The 19,891-nt window shown below is 34.1% G+C and overlaps 1 protein-coding gene across 2 annotated transcripts; it reads right to left on the reverse strand.

Moving 5' to 3' along the window:
- Positions 1-1,045: 1,045 nt before the first annotated feature.
- On the reverse strand, positions 1,046-18,689 carry LOC143599832 (uncharacterized). Of its 2 annotated transcripts, XM_077077694.1 has the most exons (43): positions 18,475-18,689; positions 18,170-18,355; positions 17,346-17,435; positions 16,309-16,382; positions 15,841-15,996; positions 15,652-15,772; positions 15,123-15,178; positions 14,776-14,830; positions 14,608-14,664; positions 14,428-14,529; positions 14,263-14,343; positions 14,108-14,160; positions 13,603-13,672; positions 13,266-13,329; positions 13,032-13,180; positions 12,827-12,954; positions 12,590-12,745; positions 12,324-12,411; positions 12,165-12,230; positions 12,001-12,060; positions 11,824-11,910; positions 11,499-11,685; positions 11,296-11,339; positions 11,089-11,208; positions 10,869-10,991; positions 10,212-10,264; positions 10,087-10,135; positions 9,648-9,706; positions 9,266-9,405; positions 9,018-9,178; positions 8,790-8,918; positions 8,417-8,502; positions 8,046-8,161; positions 7,857-7,969; positions 7,644-7,767; positions 7,440-7,561; positions 7,104-7,287; positions 6,674-6,878; positions 5,623-5,947; positions 5,294-5,433; positions 4,075-4,199; positions 3,786-3,990; positions 1,046-1,375 (listed from the first exon to the last, which is right to left on the reverse strand). In XM_077077694.1, exons 1-43 carry the CDS (start codon positions 18,580-18,582, stop codon positions 1,288-1,290), a joined length of 4,905 nt encoding a protein of 1,634 aa, XP_076933809.1. In that variant the 5' UTR covers positions 18,583-18,689; the 3' UTR covers positions 1,046-1,287. The 2 variants fall into 2 exon arrangements, with proteins under 2 accessions (XP_076933809.1, XP_076933811.1); XM_077077696.1 differs by lacking the exons at positions 15,841-15,996; positions 16,309-16,382; positions 17,346-17,435; positions 18,170-18,355; positions 18,475-18,689 and having other exon boundaries at positions 1,049-1,375; positions 15,660-15,825.
- Between the last annotated feature and the right edge of the window lie 1,202 nt (positions 18,690-19,891).

Raw genomic sequence — 19,891 nt, forward strand, 5'->3', positions numbered from 1 at the left:
AGGATATTTGAACCAAAATCTTACATAGGTATTTCAAATTTAACTTTTTAGTTTTGATTCTTGAAGCAGTTGAGCCCAACCCTCTAATGCTGTTAAATTTTTCCGTAAAAAATGACAGGGCCAGGAGCAAATTGTCATTTCACATACAAGCAAGAGACGCGTGATCGAGACAATTCTAATGAGTTCGTGGTGGATGCTTTGAAGTCTTGAAACGAAACGACCTTTGGCAGGAACTTACAAAAAATATAGATTGCATTTGCAATCATATTGTTCAGTTTCCGTTTTATTGGTATGGAAGAATAGAAAGTCAGATTTGAATCGGATGGAATGGCTTAAAACCATTTTATTGGTGATCTAATTTTGTTTGTTTCCGTCTAGCTTCTTGCTAGTCGACTGTTATACTTTATATAATTCATTTTCAGCTTGTCTAAAAAATATCTAGTTCACGACAGAGGTGCACAAAAAACCCTGTTCCGGACCCGACCAAGCGGTTACTACCCACCCGGAACCGGACCCAACCCTACCCGCGGGTACAAACCAGGCTTTGGGTTTCTCCCCATAGCCATACCCGGTCAAAAACCGACCCAACCTTACCCGAAACCCGGTCAAATACCCAACTATACCCGAAACCGGTTCCTACCCGACCTAGTTTTGACTTTTGTTGACCATACCCGAAACCGGTTCCGATTTCTGAAAATACCCGGTTTGTACACCTCTAGTTCACGAGCAAGCGTGATATCAGAAAAGGTAATACAAATATGAAGCATAGTACCAAGAATATTAGCATCCGTCTGCACGAATGTGTAGATGGTACTAGTCACCAAGGTAGATATCCTAACTCATTCGACGAAGGATAGGCTAACTCGAAATTTATAAATTTGAAACTTTGGGGCATTATGAAATACATAAATGGTATAGTAAATGTAAGAAAAAGAGAGATTTATGTATTTGAAACTTTGAAGCATTATTGGACATACAAACTCAAATTCCTATCCATAGAACAATTGTTGCCATAAACCTAACAGATTCATGGGGAGAGTAAAAAACCTAAAATTTGATTGTTTGAATCATAATATCATATCAAACCTACATTCCTTATCCACAAATTACAAATACACTCTGAAAACTGAGTTAAATTACAAATATATAAGATCAAAACAAGATCAAAAAATTCACCAACACTTGTACAAACACCATCATAACCTATATGTGTTTTCCTCATTAGAAATCAGAAGGCAACAAAGAACATTCCCAATATGATTGTATGGCAAATATTACTGAACATGTTCAACTTGTCAAGCAAATTTTATGTACTCCGAGCTCGGTACTGACAAGTCTAAGTAAAGCATGCACCAGATCTCTAACTCGAGAATTCCTATCAATCAGTTGAAAATATGTAAACCAGCTATTACATATAACAATGTATCTGCAACTATAGATTTCTACAACATCAGTTGAGATAACATTCTTTGTAGAGGTGGCAATTTCAATCCATTTCCTTATTAATGGGTCAGTTTTAGCTTTGACGGGTCAAATAAACAATAGCAAAATCAAAACGGGTCAAATGAAGCGAAAATGACACAAATTGCAATTTTTAGCACGTAAAGCCTCCTATATCATTTTATTCTAAAGTAGGTGATCACTAAACTAGCGGTCATTATATACAGTAGTATGTGTTGCTTTTAACATGATACATAAACATAAGGCGATTACATAACCACCTAGTGATTTTAGGGTTTTTACTAAGGGGTATTTAACCAATTGTGTTTGATCCGAAATATATATAAGGCCATGTGTAGTGGAGGGGCTACAATTGGGGGCGAATTGTGACACGTGACGCCTAGTCAGCATGGAGTGGAAATTTGTTTTTAGGGTGTAATGGTGTAGGGGCTACAAGTTGGGCCCACAGTGTCTTTTTTTATTATTTTCTTTTTATAATTAAACTAATTAAATAAAAACCAATTTATTCAAATAATTAAATAAAAATGCATTAAAATAAAAAAGAAATACAAAAAAAATACATAACTAAAAATATAAAAAAACATATAGCTCGGTTGTCGTACATGTTTAGGTTCGGGTCGGGAAATTGAAACAGATAGCTCGGTTGGTTTAGGTTCATCGGGTTCCATTGTAAGTTCACGTTCGGTTGGTTTTGCGAATCATGGTGTTGACCGAAAGGAGAGAATGGGTGGTTCGGTTGGTTCAGGTTGTTTCTAGGATTCATTTTGCATATACATATATATACACACACAACATATATACATATACATATATATATATATATTTATCACACACACAACATATATACATATACATATACATACATATACATATACATATATATACACACGCACACAACATATATACATATACATATACATATATATACACAATAGAAATATAATAATAATATATAATATAATAATAATAATCTTCATCTCTTCCAGGCGACAACAGAACCCCGCCCCCGCCCCAATTCGCCCACATATCGCCAGGGGGGGCGGTGCTCTCGCCCCTTCGCGCCCACAATTCGCCCGAGCCCACGCCCACTACACATAGCCTAATATGAGAGAATTACAATTTTTGTCCTTTCAAATTAGCCTTTTCAAATTAGCTTAATTATAGAATGGGTTCTTTCCGAAAATGACTCACTCTGTGTCCTTTATTTGCATGTTTAGCTTGGTTTTAGTCCTTTACACTAACGAACGTTAAACTTTTCAGTCAAGTAATCACATGCGCACGTGAGAGCGTTTTCGTACTTTCACACCCAGTTAATCAGAAAAATCATTAAACTAAACAAAAATCTTATTATTAATAGATAAATAAATAATATTAATAATATATATTATTAGAACACTATTAGTATATATTATTAAAATAAAAACCCTAAATCTAAACTAAGTCTATCTGATATCTCTTGCAACCCACAACCACCACCACCACCACTACAAGCAACCCATCACGATCTGCATCAATTCCCTACCTGCTCTCCAATCAATCAAGCCCAACAAGAAAGAATGCAATTCCCTAAAACAAGTAAAACGAAAGAATGCAATTCCTTGAACAAGAAGAAGTAAAAGCAAACTCCTACCTCTTAAACTTTATTCTCCAAATCGGGCTCAGAAACAACTTGTGGGCTCCATTGTTGATCTTTCTCAATTAAGGAGACAAAATCGCACCTTAAGGAACGCCATGATTTCTCGATGGCGCTGGCGGCGACGAGGGATACCACAACGATGGTTTGATTTGGTTTGGTGGGTTTCAGATCCAATCGGAAATTGAACAGAGAGGAGAATTAAACTGGTGGTGAACAAGTAAACAACGGAGGCGATGAGAATACCACGGCGGCGGCGAGCTCCGACGATGACTGATGATGACGAGTGGTATCTCAAATTGGAGAGCAGGTAGTGATTATGGCTTTAATCGGAGAAGACGGTGACGAAAATGGTGATCAGAAGAGGATGGTGAAGATGGCTTCTGTTGTTGACGGAGACGGTACACGTGATTGGTGGGGAGGTTTGGTGGTTGCTAGGGTTTGGGCAAAAAGAGGGAAGAAAGTACACAGTGATAGAGATGCTTAGGATAGAGATAAGATTTTTGTTTCTATTTGATGGCCTTTTTATTTAAATAGGTGTAAAAGGATGAAAATGCCCTCATGTGCGGTGCGCATGGGGTTACTTAAATGATAAACTAAGCATCTGTTAGTGTAACGAGTGTGCGCACGCACACACACACATACATATGAAAGCAAAACTATAAAAACTCGTGTGCAAAGAATTTATTACCTGGACTTGACCAGCTCACATAAGGGCGAAAAAAGGACAAACAAATGTGCACGGTGTCCGGTATTCTCCTCTAATTGACCACCACCCTTCAGAAAAGGATGTATAGGAAGAACTGAAGCTGTTTCTGGATGCAAGACAACGCGCGCCATCTCTTGAAGTACAAAGGCAATCTCACTGATCCTTGCAGATGGGAACGAGCGTTCACCTTCAGTAATAATAATTTTATTTTTAGAAAAATGTTCAGATAAAAAACTTTTTGACATAAAAGTTCTATTAAGGATTAAACTACCTAATTCTTTTTCGTCAGTTAAGAACTTGTTTAGGATGTACTCGCATCTTGTCATAAGTATCATGACGGATATTTTGCTTACTTGGCTTCGAATTGGACTCCAGTTGTTCGTTTCATTGTTGTGACTGAGCAAAAGCAAGATTATTATGCATCTAATTAGAATATAAATATATATGGAGAGCGTTGTTCCATACAAAATCAGTCAAAAATAGGGCACCAGGAAATTACACGAGTAAATTATTGCCAAAACAAACCTAAATCGTTTTGACTTTTTCTATCAACGGTTCGGATTTTGTAAACACTTATACTTTCTAGATATAAAGGTATATGTACATAAGAAACCATTAAACTAATTTGTTCACATGTTCTTTTTCATTTTTAAATGTTTACCTACACATGTGTGTTACGTGTAGGAAATACACCTACCTACACATGATTTACAGTCATATGCAGGTTCTATAAATATTTATTTTAATATTAGAAGAGAGAAAATAAACATATTTTAACCCTTTTCTTGTATCTTAAAATTTTTTTAAATTGGAAAAATGCATTGTTAATTTTGTATTTCTGTTCTCACAAAAAACTGTCTTCTGCATAGAACCTTCCCATGTATGTATATGTTATAAGGATTAATTTCATATATACCCTTACAAAAATTACAAATATCATATATACCCAAGCAAAACTTAAAATATCATATATACCCTTAAAAAGTAACTAAAATATCATATATGCCCTTACAAAGTAATTAAAGTATCATATATACTCCTATTAACGAATAATAATTTAATAAATGACCATTTTACCGTTATTTTTCAAAAAATTAACTTTTATATATGCACATTTTAACGAATAGACCATTCTACCCCTTTCTATTACATAATGTGTTTATACCCTATGTTATTTTAATTTTAATTGACGTTTCTCACCTTTAACGACAACCAAATCGTCTCTTGTCACTTCTTCAAAATTGCAAAACATTTGAAGATTTATCACGTCGAATGGTCTACACTGTAAAACCTTATATCGCATCTAATTAAACTAGAGTAATATGGTCATTTTTTAATTTTTTTAATGAATTGGGTATATATGATATATTAATAACTTTGTAAGGGCATATACGATATTTTTAGTTTTGCATGGGTATATATGATATTTTCAATATTTGTAAGGGTATATATGAAATTGCCCCATATATAAATACAAGATGAAGAAATACCAGCTCAAAGAAAACAACTTGTGCAAGCAAGTGAGAGAGAATCTGCTACAGTGAGGAGGCACAAGTTCAACTGTTTCAACAGGTAAAGAACATGTACGGGAAGCACATCGGTCAAGGGTTATTATCAACCGTTCCAAAATCTGTAGATATCATTACTAAACCATTAAATATAGTTATATAAACAAAATATCACATGTAAACCATATGAAAAAAGAAGACCACATATCTAAGCAAGTGAGGATAAATATTTCAAACTACTTTCAGGTCAACTGACACATTTTGATCAACTAGCGACACTAAAAATAATAGATTGGAGATGGAAAGATTACATCAGGAGAAGCATCAATGTCTGAGAGGAGAATTTTGTCCCCGAGAACATCTAAAAGTTCCATTTCAAGGGACTCATCATCCTCCTTTGATATTGCAAGTGAACTGGAAGGAAGGGCGCGCCCACAATACCCTACCAGGAATATTTCATATACATCAGCAACTTCTTTCCATAAACGAATTCTTGCCGGCTTGTTGCTGTTGCTTACATCATCCCTTGTACCATTTGCTAGTTTGCTGATGTCATCAACTAGCAATTGGTTGAAGCTTTTAACAGCTAGCCCCCATAGTCCACCATCAGGATTTTCTCTTCTTGTTATCATGCACCTATAAAGATGACAACTCTCTCTCAATTTTGTACTAAAATAAAAGTTTAAATAAATAAAAATTTTATTGATACAAAACTCAACATAAGAACCTTTGTATACAAGTTTTTGAAACCTTGACAACAATTGAAATCATTAAAAGAATTTGATATATACAAAGGGAGATCTTATGATTCCACGTGATGAATAGTGTAAAGAAAAATATATCGAGAATTATCAAACTGCCACCTTGTTTTTTAGAGAAATTAAAAACTTCAAATGGTCATTTCGACCCATTTACTTATGACTGGGTCAATTTGAAGCGTAATACATTTCAAAACAAACCAAATAAAAAAATAATGTTTTTAATTGTATCATATGTATGACCGATTTTTTTAATGTGTCTAATTAACATGCAAAAGCATAAAAGAATGGATTTTGTTATTTATGAGTTGTTAGTGAAATGTGTAAATCTTATACTACGAAAAAAATACTGTTAAGACTGGTTAATTTGAAAATTTAAGATTACAAAACGTAGATACAAAATTTAAGAGTTCTAAGAAAATTTAGGGTAGAAGAGTCATTTTTTAAATTGTTTTTAATAAAACTAGTAAATAAAATATTTAAGTTAGTTTTAAGGGCGCACATGAAACTTTTAAGTTTGGTATTTCACTAGTTTGTGTGTGTGTGTGTGGGGGGGGGGGGTGTTATATGAAATTTTCCCATATATATATAGCAGTTGTGTTACCTTCCAAGACCTTGAATAACGTAAGGAAAGATGATATGTTTCTCAGTTACTGGAGCCTGTAAGAACATATCTACCAACACAGGAACAAGCTTTTCTGCAAACAAATCACTTGTGACTGCCATTGCTGAATCTTTTCTCGAATCAGAGCTTGAAGACAAAGATTCTACTTCTGGATCAGAAGTAGTAGTAGTAGTCCCATTAGAATCTGTACAAATAACACTTTTGTTTAGATGTGGCGCGATGTGCGAATTCGTTAACAGGTTGACTGAACACCTTTTTCTACATATTTTAATAAGCAACTAATCCATTATGTATAATTCAAATATTGATTTAAATCATTGAATATACATTTCTGAAGACTATTAACCAGTTTGAGATTATAAATAATTCAAATTGAAGTGTAAAGTACAGAAAATGGTCAAGTCAATACCAGAAATATAGCCTTTTGATTCCACAGGCTTTGCATCATCTCCACTTTGTTCAGAAGAATTAGAATTGGGAAGATAACGCAAAAGCTTCTGGAAGAAGACGGCCCACAATAAAGGAAGATGACGAGGTGGACGTAATTGGGGAAAGACTTCCAGTACTACACGCTGAACTGGCGGAACATGTCCCTGTAGAAGTATATTATTAGACATCATACGGATCTGCATGTCTGCCTAAATTTTAAGTTTCAGTTTCAAATAATAACTAATTATAAGATAGAAACATGAAGATGATGAAAAGCTAGAGCAATAATTACTTATGCAAAGATTAGCACACTCACAAATTCAGCTTCAAAATTATTCTGACTGGTCTTTGCTTCTCTGATTGCAGAATCAATGATAGAAAGCAACTGTGAATACATGCTACTTTCAAACATTCCTTGTGCATGCACATATACTTCTCCTGCCAAAACAAATCAAAAACAAAAAGTTGGTAATATAAATGCAAAAAGGCTGTCCATGTCCATGTTCATAGAAAGTATTACCTAGCCCATGGATTATCTCCTGCTTCACCTTGTTTGTTGCCACATCACCACTTGCAGTTGGGTTGCGGAGAACAATATCATAAACATCAAGAACAGATTTTAGATATGGCATGGGCAGATTTCCCTGATACAAAATTAAATTGATTTTTTTTAACTATTTTAATTCAAATGTTTGCAACGTTTACCAAAAAAGATCTATAGATATAGGATTACCTTGGGTGAATGAGAGAGCACTGTTGACTGCAAACAACCTACTGCAGCAAGTGCAACTTCTTTACTACCATTTGCAATGCTGTTCTTAACAGACCGAAGCAAAGATTCCCATCCTGCAAATAAGAGTTTGATGTAACCATTATTCTGGTTTGTTGAAATATAATCAAGCAATCTAAAAAATAGACGTACCAGACCAAAAATTGGTTATACTTCTTAATAGTGGAAAGAAAGTACGCAAAATACGAGCTATCCCTCCAAAAACAAGAACAAGTGTTTCGTCCCATTGTTTCTGAGCGGTGTTGCGACTGCGTGTTATAAAAGATATATATGAAAATCTAATGTATGGACTGAAAGTGATATCTGGATTACTGTTAACATATGGATCAAACAAAGTATATATTGAACTTTGGTTAGTGAGAATGTAGAGAGATTTCATTATGAACTTTGTTAGTTACAAAAGATAGCCTGCCTAACCACTCTAATCTAGATACAATAGCTTAACTAAGACTTGGTTAGTTATGAAACAGAACTGAGTCAGCTAAGTCAACTCTAGCTAATACCTATGATGTATGAGCATATGAACAGCTTTTCCACCACGAACGCCAAGTTCTTTCCCATGCCATTCGTCTGTGGAAGATGTTGCAGCCTATAACATATAACCGTGTTCAATAGAGATCACAAAATGAAAGAGTTGGTAACAAGTTATTTTTAAAACAGGTCAAATGTAGCAGTCTGGGTTTGCGATTGCTTCCCTTCTCCATTAAACTTTATAAATAAAAGAAACACTTTACTATTTAAAACTAATATAAATATCTAGATAAAGCAATTAATAATATTTGGGTCACACCAACCCATTTGACCCGTTAAGAGGTAAAGTATGGCCCTCAATAAACCGTTTCAAGGTATTCTATTTTAATATGTATTGCACCTTACCATGTGAGACGCACGATCTAAAGTTGCAAAAACATAATTCCACAGACAATCCTCCCACATGCTCTTTGAAAGCTTTTGCCCATGGCTTCCTAGGGTTTGGAAAAGTGTCCGCACAGCTGAATTCCTTACCTAAAAACAAATAAGGCAATTTGACAAAGAATCATGTTTCACTAGATAAATAAATAAATTTCAGGCTAAAATAGTTTTCTGTGTTCAAAATAAGATTACCTCAGGTCTTTCATCAGCTCCCAGATTTTGGAGCAACGAAAAAACAGAAAACAGCAACTTGTCATGTTCAGCTCCAGTAACCAAGGAATCTTGCTGGCTAATCTTTTTAACACTAATCCCTGTCTGTTCTTTCTTTTCACCATTCTTGTGTTCTGATGTTTCTGCTTATTAGAGTATTTTTTGAGATAATTAGTTCATGAGCTTATTATAATGAAAGCTGATAAAATGAAGACAAATAAGAGTTAAACCTTTTCCACCATCCTCTGTAGGGCCCTCCAACAGACCTTTGGCAATAAAGTCAGTTGAAGTCCAAAGCAGACCAATTGCGGTTAAGCTGATATTCAATTCAGTCTTCTGAGAACTATATGCACCCGTAACATCTATACATCTGGTTATGCATAACAAATGATCAAATTAACAGTTGCAAACCCTTAAATAAACAGAAGTAAGACGAATGAAAGAAAAAACTCAAGTGTTATATAAAGATAAAACTTAAACATAATAAAAGATCAAAACTTTAAAAATACCCTTAGAAGAACCAAAAATGCAATTTCAAAAAAGTTCTATAAAAAGAAAAAATCCATAAACTATAACATATACATATATATATATAAAGTTGAGAAAACTCACACATGGAGAAATTCTGAAGGTACGGTTGATAGCCCATCGTTCATAATGACTCGTAGGCTCTACAAAAAAAATAATAAAAAAAAATATAATAATAATAATAATAATAATAATAAGTTGGATAGAGTAAAATAAGCATATAAATATTCTAGTATTCTACAAGTATACTATTTATCAACTAATCAATGATTTCCCAGATTACCACTTTTTATTTACTTTGATTGGATATTCTGTACTTTTTTGCAATCTTTTGACTAGGCTAATTAACTTTAATGATCCCAAAATGTATACAGCATTAGTCATAAGACTACACTTTATATAAGATAGGAACAGAATATATACCACAAGGTCTATAAACCTTAGATCTGATATATAATATTGTCTGGTTGTAGCAGTGTTTAAAACTCATAAACATGTGGTTATAAGTTATAACTTTACTAACCTGGAATCCAAGGGTGACTATATCCTTTTCAGATGATCCAGCAACTGATCTAAAGAAAAATGGAATGAGAGATTTAACCAACATCACAACCATAATAAGAAAACATAGATGTAGCCAATAGTTACCTAAGCATATCAAGAATATTTGGCCAGCTATAACACAGCTTGTCTCCATGCCTCTGGAAAAAGTATCCCATAAAAAAGATAAGAAAAAAATAAAGCATAAACTCCATCCATCCCACAAAAATTGCAATTTTTTGTTATACATTTTGTCTGATAGACTGATAATAAGAATTTTCAGTATCGTCATATATCCATAAACATCGAACGCATAAAGAATCTTGTGAAAAAAAAAATTAATAACTTTCAAAAGTTTACAACTAAAGGTGGCAAGATGGATGTGTCACGCAGGTTGGGTAGGACCCACAATACATATTATACTTTACACAACTGAAGTGATCACAATAACAATCCATATTCCATGCCATTGGATAAAACAATTTTCAAGGTTCTATGCATTAAAAATACATTTAGAACTTTAAGCCCGTTCGGCACAGTTGACCCATTCCCTTTCTGGATAATTCTTTATGTTAGATGTTTTGAGACTAAACATAAACCAAACCAACCCTGTAAGTAAATGAGTCAAAACTGACACGACTAGTTGTAATATAGAAATATACTGTAAAGATAAATCTACGGTACATGTCAAGAGAAACCGGGACAATTTAAATGAGAGAAGTATCAAATATACTATAAAAACTTTGGGATTGCAAAAAAGTTTACCTCTAAAACATGCAGAAGAATTTTTAAAGATCCAGCATGAACATCACTACTCGGGCAAGAATCATAAAGGACATATAGTGGAGATATGACAGAAATTTCAAGTGCCTTCATTTCTGCATTGATCTAGAAAAAACAGAGTTCACAAAAGAAATTGTAATCATCCTATGAAAGATTAGACATATCGAGATAAGAAGTGAATGTATGTAATATTGTTACATACACCATGGCGTCTTGATAGTGCATTCTCCTCAAACCGATCTGAACCTAAAACGGCAGATATTGATTGATCCAAAGCTTTGAGTGCCATTGCTCGCAAGTGGTGATTAGGGCTATTAGCAAGCTGTATATAAATCCTAATTTATCAGTAAGTGGTTGCAATGATGATATCAGCATTATTCATAATGTATAAAGTTGTAATGTAATAAACCTCAATAAAATGGCTAACAACTTCATCCCACAATGGCTGAATCCCTGCATGAAAATAAAACAAATAACAAAATCTAAAACAATTCCTCTTGATTTAAATATTAGTTTTCCTTTCTCCTTTTAGCAGATTTAAATAAATTGGCATTTGAATGAAAATGAAAATGCAAAATACGACGGCTGTTGAATAACTATTTTTGGACTTACTGTGAAGATTGTTGACTAAAATGGATATCATTCTTTCTACCGCAAAACTAATGCTTCCTGTCTTCTGACTTGATGTTTGTGAAACACCGCTTAATGTTCCAGCCATTGATTGATATGACAGCTGGCGAAGCGCAGAAAGAAGTGACTTTACAGCTGATATATTCATAAGTCCCGAGCTCTCAAACAGCTAAACAGGTAAAAAAGGAATAGAATATGTTAGAACTTCTAGACTCTACTGTTTAATTTACAGAGGGAAAGAACATGTAAATTAGTAAAAAAATTTACTAATAACATCTATTAGTCAAGAGCACAACAAAGATATCACCTGAGAATTTAATGATGAGAGAATGCTAAAGTCACTGTACTTTTCAGATGGTTCTCTAGTAAGCTTTGAGACAGCTACAGATACCTCCTGCATTAAAAGCATTCATAGAAAGAAACATCATGAATACTGAAAAAGTACGAGTGTGGAACCCGATACAAGAGTTCATGGGAGTTTTACCTGGGTTGTTGCATGTGGAGAATTAATTGCTCTATCAAGTGCTGCTAGAGTCTCCAAAACCTCCAATGTAGAACACAAATCATCATTACTTTCTAACTCATATATATAGACACACGTCTCTGTGTGTGTGTATTGTGTGTGTGAAGAAAGTAAAAAAGTCATACCAACACCCAAGAAGGTCCCAGAACATTGTATAACCGATGGGTTATGTTGAAGAGAGTCCTGAGGGCCTAACTTATAAAAAAGACAAATAAAAGCATCATACCAGTTAGACGCTTGAAGCAAATTATTTTACAACAATGAAACTTGCACAAACCATATACCTGAAAATTCTTAAGCGTTAAAATAACAACATCCCTTTGCTCCACCACTAGTTCTGTCCGCTTGGATCCCGTAGATTGTAAATTACGACTAATATGATAAGATAATCAGTAAACAGATCATAAAACTATTAATCTTATAACATATTTCCATGATGGCATTTGACAATAATAGTAGTAGTAATAATAATAATAATAATAATAATAATAATAACAATAATAATAATCAATATAATATACATACTGTATGACCAAAAGAGCTTGAGTACCTTCTCCTGTCAGATTCATTTGATGAACTTATGGTGAATTTGCAAAGTGATGCAAGAAATGAATTCAAAGGTTCTACAGCCCGAAGAACGCCACATGCCTGTGTGAATGCTTGATAACCTTTCAATATCTCCAACACTATAGCTTCACTTTGTGATCTGTTAAATAAAGCTATAATTAGAAATATATTTGGTTATACAAACAATATAAACACAAAGATTTGTTGGAAAACACAGTACTTGGTCAAAATCAAGGATAGTGCATCAAGAATGGTCAACCACACTGAATCAACCATTGTTGTGCATAGAACTGCAGTTTTTCCGATAACCTTTGCAGGTGGATCTGAATCACATCTTGGGGATTCAAGCTATGAGAGAAATAAACATGGCATATGTTACAGAAGAATAAGAATATGAATTTGTAAATAAATAAATGCAAAGTTACCTCACCAACATCCACTGCTTCATCTGTCAAGGTTGCCACAGTGAAAACAACTCCAAGCAGGCCTTCAATAGCTAAAGTTACTGCATGGGCTTCACTTGCAACCAAAACAGTAGCATTTGATGCATCATTATCTAAACTCCATTCAATTCCTGAAAAACATGAAATGATTTAGCTGATAATGTTTGCATAAAACTGTTACAAATATAAGATTTCCTCATTATTGATTATCAATACCTTTCGCTTTACTGGCAAACATTCCTGCAACAGCTGCCAAGCTCTCCTCACTCGTGTCCTGAAACTGAAAAAGGAAAACATGTTAAAAATAATTCTATTCATGTCCATATTAAACTAAATAAAACTACATTATACCTTTATTATAGTTAAGAGATTATAATTGCAAACAGAATAAGTGCATATTCAAGTGTAACAACTTGGCAATGAGATTATATGTCACTAGGGGTGACACTTTTGACCCAGTTAATTGTGATTTATGAGTGTGTTGATTTGGGTTCTGTTTGTTTTATATCAAACGATCCAAACAGGGGCTTCATAGATTATAAGTAAAAAATACCTGCACACTTGAAACCACCCGAGCAAGAGCTTTTATCATACCCTCAACTACATTTGTGTTCTTTGGGTTCCTGCAACAGAACGGCATGTCATTATCTACTTAGTAAAAATAGAGTTAATAAAGAAAAAACATACAATCTAACTCCATGCCTAAATATTTATATGGCTACTGCATTCTCCTGTATTCAATAATCCATTCTTATTTGATCCATTAATGTAAACTAAGATCGAGTTAACAAAGAAAAAACATATAATATAACTTTGTGCCTATTTATTTATATGGCTACTGCATTCTCCTATATTCAATAATCAATTCCTATTCGATCTATTAATGTAAATTAAGATCAAGTTCCATTTGTTGCAAGAAAATACTACAACAAACACATATGGGCTTGATTGGTTACAGCAAGTCTTTGATGTATAAATGCAATATAAACAGATTCATATTTTCCACCACTTGAAAAATTAACTGTTTGTGTGTGAAAAAAGATGTAAGATGAACTTACATGTCAAAATTCTGAAACAAAATTCTCAGAGTATGTGCTTCCACACAGAAACCCTGACACATGCATAAATATTAGTATTAGAGAAAGGTATTGGGAGTAATATTTACTTAAAGAAATATGCAAAAGGTTATCTTTATTTGATAAGTCAGCATTACCCTCAAGATTTCAAGTACAAGAATGCGATGCCACAATGGCAAATCAAGCGACGTAGCCCTCACTAACATGCTGAGAAATACCTATGAACAAATTAAGGCCCAAAAATCAAATCAAACAGCAAAAAAATAAAAGAGTGGGCCCACCAAGAAAAGGGAAAGCCATACCTCAGATTCAGTGATGAGGGATGAACTATAATGCCTGATTATATGGGCAACAGACCGCAAAACAAGACGACGAAAATAAGGTTCTCCAGTTTCTCCTTCAGTCTGTTAAGAAAAATAGAGTTTAATAACTAATAAATTATATATGATTTAAATTTAAAGAATGCTGACAAGACCAGTCACCTCAGAATTGGTACGAAGTGAAGTCATTAAAAGTGAACAAATCTGGTGACGTAAAACCTGTACATATTTAAAGCTTCCAGCAATCAAAATAACTTTAAAAGTATTTTGATACATGAAGAGAAAACTAATTGTGTAAATATAAAAAAGGAAAAATGAATTGGTAAGAACCTGTTCGTAAGGTAGCAGAGTTCTAAATACAGCTACATAATTAGACAAAATGAACCTGAGGATTCAAAAAACAAAGCACAAACATAATAGGTGAGTTGCATTTCTGAATGATGATTACAAGTTTACAACAAAACTCATTATAAAAAGATTTACATTTGATATGGTTTTCTTTTACTTAAACATTCTTTTTGCAATGTTGCATGTCAATACTCATTGTATATTTATTTGTTTCCTTATTCTTGAGGCCAACTCGATTGGGAAGAACCATGCGATTTACATGAATTGGGTGGCCTTTTAGTTCTTAATGTTACAATAACAGAAAATCATAACCAATGAAGAGCCCTTACTCAAGTATATCAAGCGCAAAGGTCCGTTGTATGGATCCAACACGTAACCAGATGGCCTGAAAAAAAAGAGGCATGTACAATTAACTTTTACATATCTTAAAGCATTTAAACTTAAAGAAAATGTCACTAAAACGCTTTAATTGTAGCCTGTAATACTGAATACGTAAGCTGACAAAGTGTGCCAATTGTGTAAAATAACTAAAGCAGCAGACCAATTGTGTAAAATTGATGATGCGACATAAAAGGTCAATCATACTGACACACGAGTTCAACTTTACACAAACGGCATATGACATCAGCATATATAAATAGTAATACAGGCTCCATATCAGTTTTTTTAAAAGTCCCAACAGTGAAATAGAACTGAAATTCAAAAAAAGTAGCCCTGGTGGAACAACTTCTATTTACTGGCATACTGGCATTTACCCTAAACATAATGATCTAGCAAATCTACAAACCTCTCAGATACAAAAATTCTTTTTTAAGTAGAAACTTCTACAAAATAGTTTAAACAGATAATAGCACATACAGATCCACCTGCAGCAAGAGCTGTCAGGTCATCAAGCAACCGTAGCCCAAGTTTTCCAGCTTTTGTGGGGGTCTCCCTCATCTTTAATTTTCCTAAAGAGGCAAAGTTTTCTTCCAGTGACCTACACATCATGAATCATTTCATAAAGAAACAGAAATAGTAAAATTTGTTACAATAGATTATACGTACTTTGAGTTGTTGATACTATGATTAACATCAGAAGTAACTGAAGCACTTCGTGATATATATCCTCCATGTCCAAATTTGCCAGCTGGAAGTGACTCGGAAGACAGTACATGGTCAAATATTAATGCCACTGCTTGTCTAAAAGTCGCTGCAGCAGTACTGGAAATGCTCGTTAAAAAGGTGAATATTAGTTAAATAGAAGTCAAAGAGCTTAAATAAGAAAATTAATTCATAGGAACTGTTTATGGATCTCCTAACAATCATACCATTGTATCCTAGTGGATATACAAATACATTTGTTTCGAAATAAAAAATGCATAATTTCCAATAACACATTTCTTTTAATTTTCATTTAAGCCTGTTTGTCTGATTACTAAATAAGTTGACAAAAGAAGCAACATATACATATTAATAATGTAAGACAGTAGCATAGATGTAAAAATGTATCGTATTTAATCGGTTGAATCTTACTTTCGTACGCTGTCAGAGGATCTATTGTTCTCAAGAAGACGAAGACATATACCAAGAGCTTGGGCAGTATGCTCCTGAAATTCACAAAAAAAAAATTAAAAGGGAGTATATTGTACTAGCTAGCAAGACGCTCAAAATTCATTTAGAGATCTTGCTTTCATGTTTCCCTAACATGATAAATGAAAAGATGAATGGATAACATGTACGAAGTTGCTTTTTATAAAAAGACAAAAGATAATAGACAAGAGGCATGTATTAGGCAGTGATGATGCAACTTGTGTAATAGCATTACCCATTGGGTATGAATTTAATTATTATCTGTGTTTTTCCTCCTAGCTAAGTTACCTCGCCACTCAAAATGATAAACAGATCCGTTTTGCAAGTTCGTTATTACGTAGTTCCTACGAAGGATCAGAGTCATCGGACTAATGACGTATACAATACTTGAATTCTCGGTGTAGATGCTCCATAGTTGGTTCTCATCCTTCAGAGACTATGAGGGTAATAGGAGCATCCGTGGACAAAAGGATCACCCTAATATGATCATCTCATGGCTATTGAGAACGAATCAAATCAGATAGTTCTACTTTCTAACTTGCTCCTACGGAACCAAGATCAAAAAGATTGCAAAAATCAGTCACAACTAGTGATGAAGGATTCCTCGAAAAGTTAGGATTAACGGATAGAAGGCAGTAACAGGCTTGGCACTTGTAAGTTGTAAAGAGTGTAATACGGCTTCACATTTTTGCCATCTTGATTATCAGCTTTTAGTTTAAGAGTTTTCCTAATATAAGATAGAAAGGACATCTATTCGTCTAGAAAATAATGGCGAAAAAGTATAAACTACAGAAGCACGTGTATACAGAAAAACAAAGTGCTCAAAACCAAGCTTGTTGAAGTTGGAAAACACACAGATATGTGAACGTCTTCAATAAATGATGCATGAAGACTCATATACAGATATCCTTAACTAAAAAAATAGTTAAAAGCGGGGAAACCAGCAAATACAGAGTTCAAAAGGATATTGCGATGTTCACCTCGCCATCAGGTTGTAAGCGGGATTGAAAGATTATGAGTACTGTTTGAAGAGTCTTAAGTTGAACGCCTTCATCTGCCATCTCCCCATGCTGAAAAAACAACAAATTTATAAAGGTACAGCTACAAATTAGTATTTCTAGAAACCACAATACAATAATATGTTTCAAAAAAAAGATACCATAAAAGACTATCTTTAAGAAACCAACTAATGTAAAAACTAAAGAAGTATGCAAAAATAAATTAAACTCGGTTTATACAGCATACTGAAAGAATATTATGTGACTCTAGTCAAAACGAGTATTACCCTACAACATAAAGTCATATGCTACACATAGAAGTGGGTTTTTGAGAGGTTCCAAATGACAAACCAGATAATAGCTTTTACGTATTAACCCCTCTGTAGTACAAAGCATGCATTAATAATGAAGAAAAACGTCTAAACCCCTCAGCACCAATTTGAATTTGACAGCACTAAATTACTTCTACAAAGCATGTCATCAAGAATAGATTGTCATAAGTGGCATACCTTAGAATCTATGGCAATGGCATTGTCATTTACCCTTATTCAGATATTAGTCTTCTAATTACAAATCAAGTTAGTGATTTATATCAATGAATATATGCTGCAAGGATTGACATTAGCCCTACTAGCCTTCATGAACTTGCACTTAAAGTCATAAACTAATATCATTAGGCTTTTAGCATTGAACAGGGGTAAAATAACTACAAAAAGAAAAACAAGCTAAATCCAATATACCAAATTATTAATTACTTTATTACACAACAAGTAAGAAAGAAAGAAAGATCCAAGCAATAGACTTACATCTTTTAGCGTGACAAGGATCTCGTTCAAAGCCGGCGCAGCAACTGCATCATGTGCTATGAGCTTTTGCAAACAGGATAAGCCAATGACACTGAGTTTAACCGTCTTAACTTCACATGCCATCAAAAAAATCCTCAGTATATCATCATGTTGTGCAATTTCACTAGAACTCGATAACGACCGGAGCTGCAATTTATATATAGATAAATCTCAAGCCCTAACAGCAAGTCATTAACACTTCCAAAGTAATATTGCATAAAAATAGCTTAACTAACAAATACAGATGAAATGTGAGAAATGAAGACCTTGAGAATAGCGTGCTCAGCTCCGTCTTTAATGGCGGGAAACCTACGGCGAGCTTCGGCGGAGAGAGCGCGTAGATCTGACTCCAAAACCGCCATAAACGCCGCCATCTTCTTTCTTATTCTTCCTCTCCGATTGATTGATTGGTTCACATACACCGATCGAACGATTTGAAATCTGGAGATCAGATATTTCGGTTGTCGATCTTATTATTATTATTATTATCAGTTAGCTTCTTGTTTACTTGCTCTGCACACAGAACAACGAGGAGAAAAGGCGTAACTAGGGGAGGTGCGGTTAACCAGTACCGGTTGTTATTCAATTTGTTCGGTTATCAGATTTGTTTACCCGTATTTGAAAACCGAGCCTAACTGAATTATAAGTATGTGACTATTGACAAACATAAAATAAGATTCACAAAATGTTTGCGGTCTGCGAGTCATATTTGTGTAGACATCAGTAGCAGAAGAGGTGGACCAAGCCTATGCAGTATGCAAAAAAAATTGTTTGTTTTTTAACGTCTGCAAACTTCTAAAATCAAACAGAATTTTTAAATAAGCTGAAATTTAAATAAAAAAATTCTTCAACATAGAAATTTAAATAATAGTCAAACAACATTGAAATAATATTTATAACACAATAAATAATTTTTTTAAAATCACTTGTTCCGTACTTTGCATAAACAATGTATTTGATAGATGTTATGTTTAAAACTATGTTAAAGGTGAAATGTGAAAGTTGTATACAATTCATCTTCTGTATAAATTCTTTCTTTTGCTTATATATAAAAATATACATAAAGATGAAAATATAAAGAAACTTGTTTTAGGGTAAAATATTATGTTCAAAAATATTGTTAGATGTCAACAAAACCCAAGCCCAATTCATCATATTTTAAAGCCTAAATGTCCAATCTTATAATTATAGGTTCATTCTCGTTAAATCTCATAACATTATTTCTTTAGCAGAAACATACATGACCATTTGTAATATGTAGAGAACACATTTGTAGATTGCTAAAATAAATATGAACATATGTAGATTGTTAAAATAAACTGGTGGTGTATGAACTGTGGTAGTGGGTGGTGGTGGTGGTGGATGGTGATAGTGGTAGTGGAGGGTGGGTGGTGATGGACGGTGGGTGGTGGTGGTGGTGGAAGATGGCGGTGGTGGTAAAAGGTAGTGGTGGGTGGTGGTAAACTGTGGCGGACGGTGGTGGTGGCGAACAGTGGGTGGCGGCGATGGTAGCGGACGGTGGGTGGGTGGTGGTGGTGAACGATGGGTGTTGGTAGGTGTGGTGTTTTAACCTTCTTCAGACCTTATATGATCTTAGAAGTTGATGAGCCAAGTCTGCACCAAGAAGAGCTTGCACAGACGTTTTTTATTGAAACGTCTTCGAGAAAACAAACAGTCTGCAGA

Source organism: Bidens hawaiensis, unplaced genomic scaffold (genome assembly GCF_021521415.1).
Source record: "Bidens hawaiensis isolate Kalapana, Puna unplaced genomic scaffold, B.hawaiensis_p1.1 tig00001920_1, whole genome shotgun sequence".
Lineage (NCBI taxonomy): Eukaryota > Viridiplantae > Streptophyta > Magnoliopsida > Asterales > Asteraceae > Bidens > Bidens hawaiensis.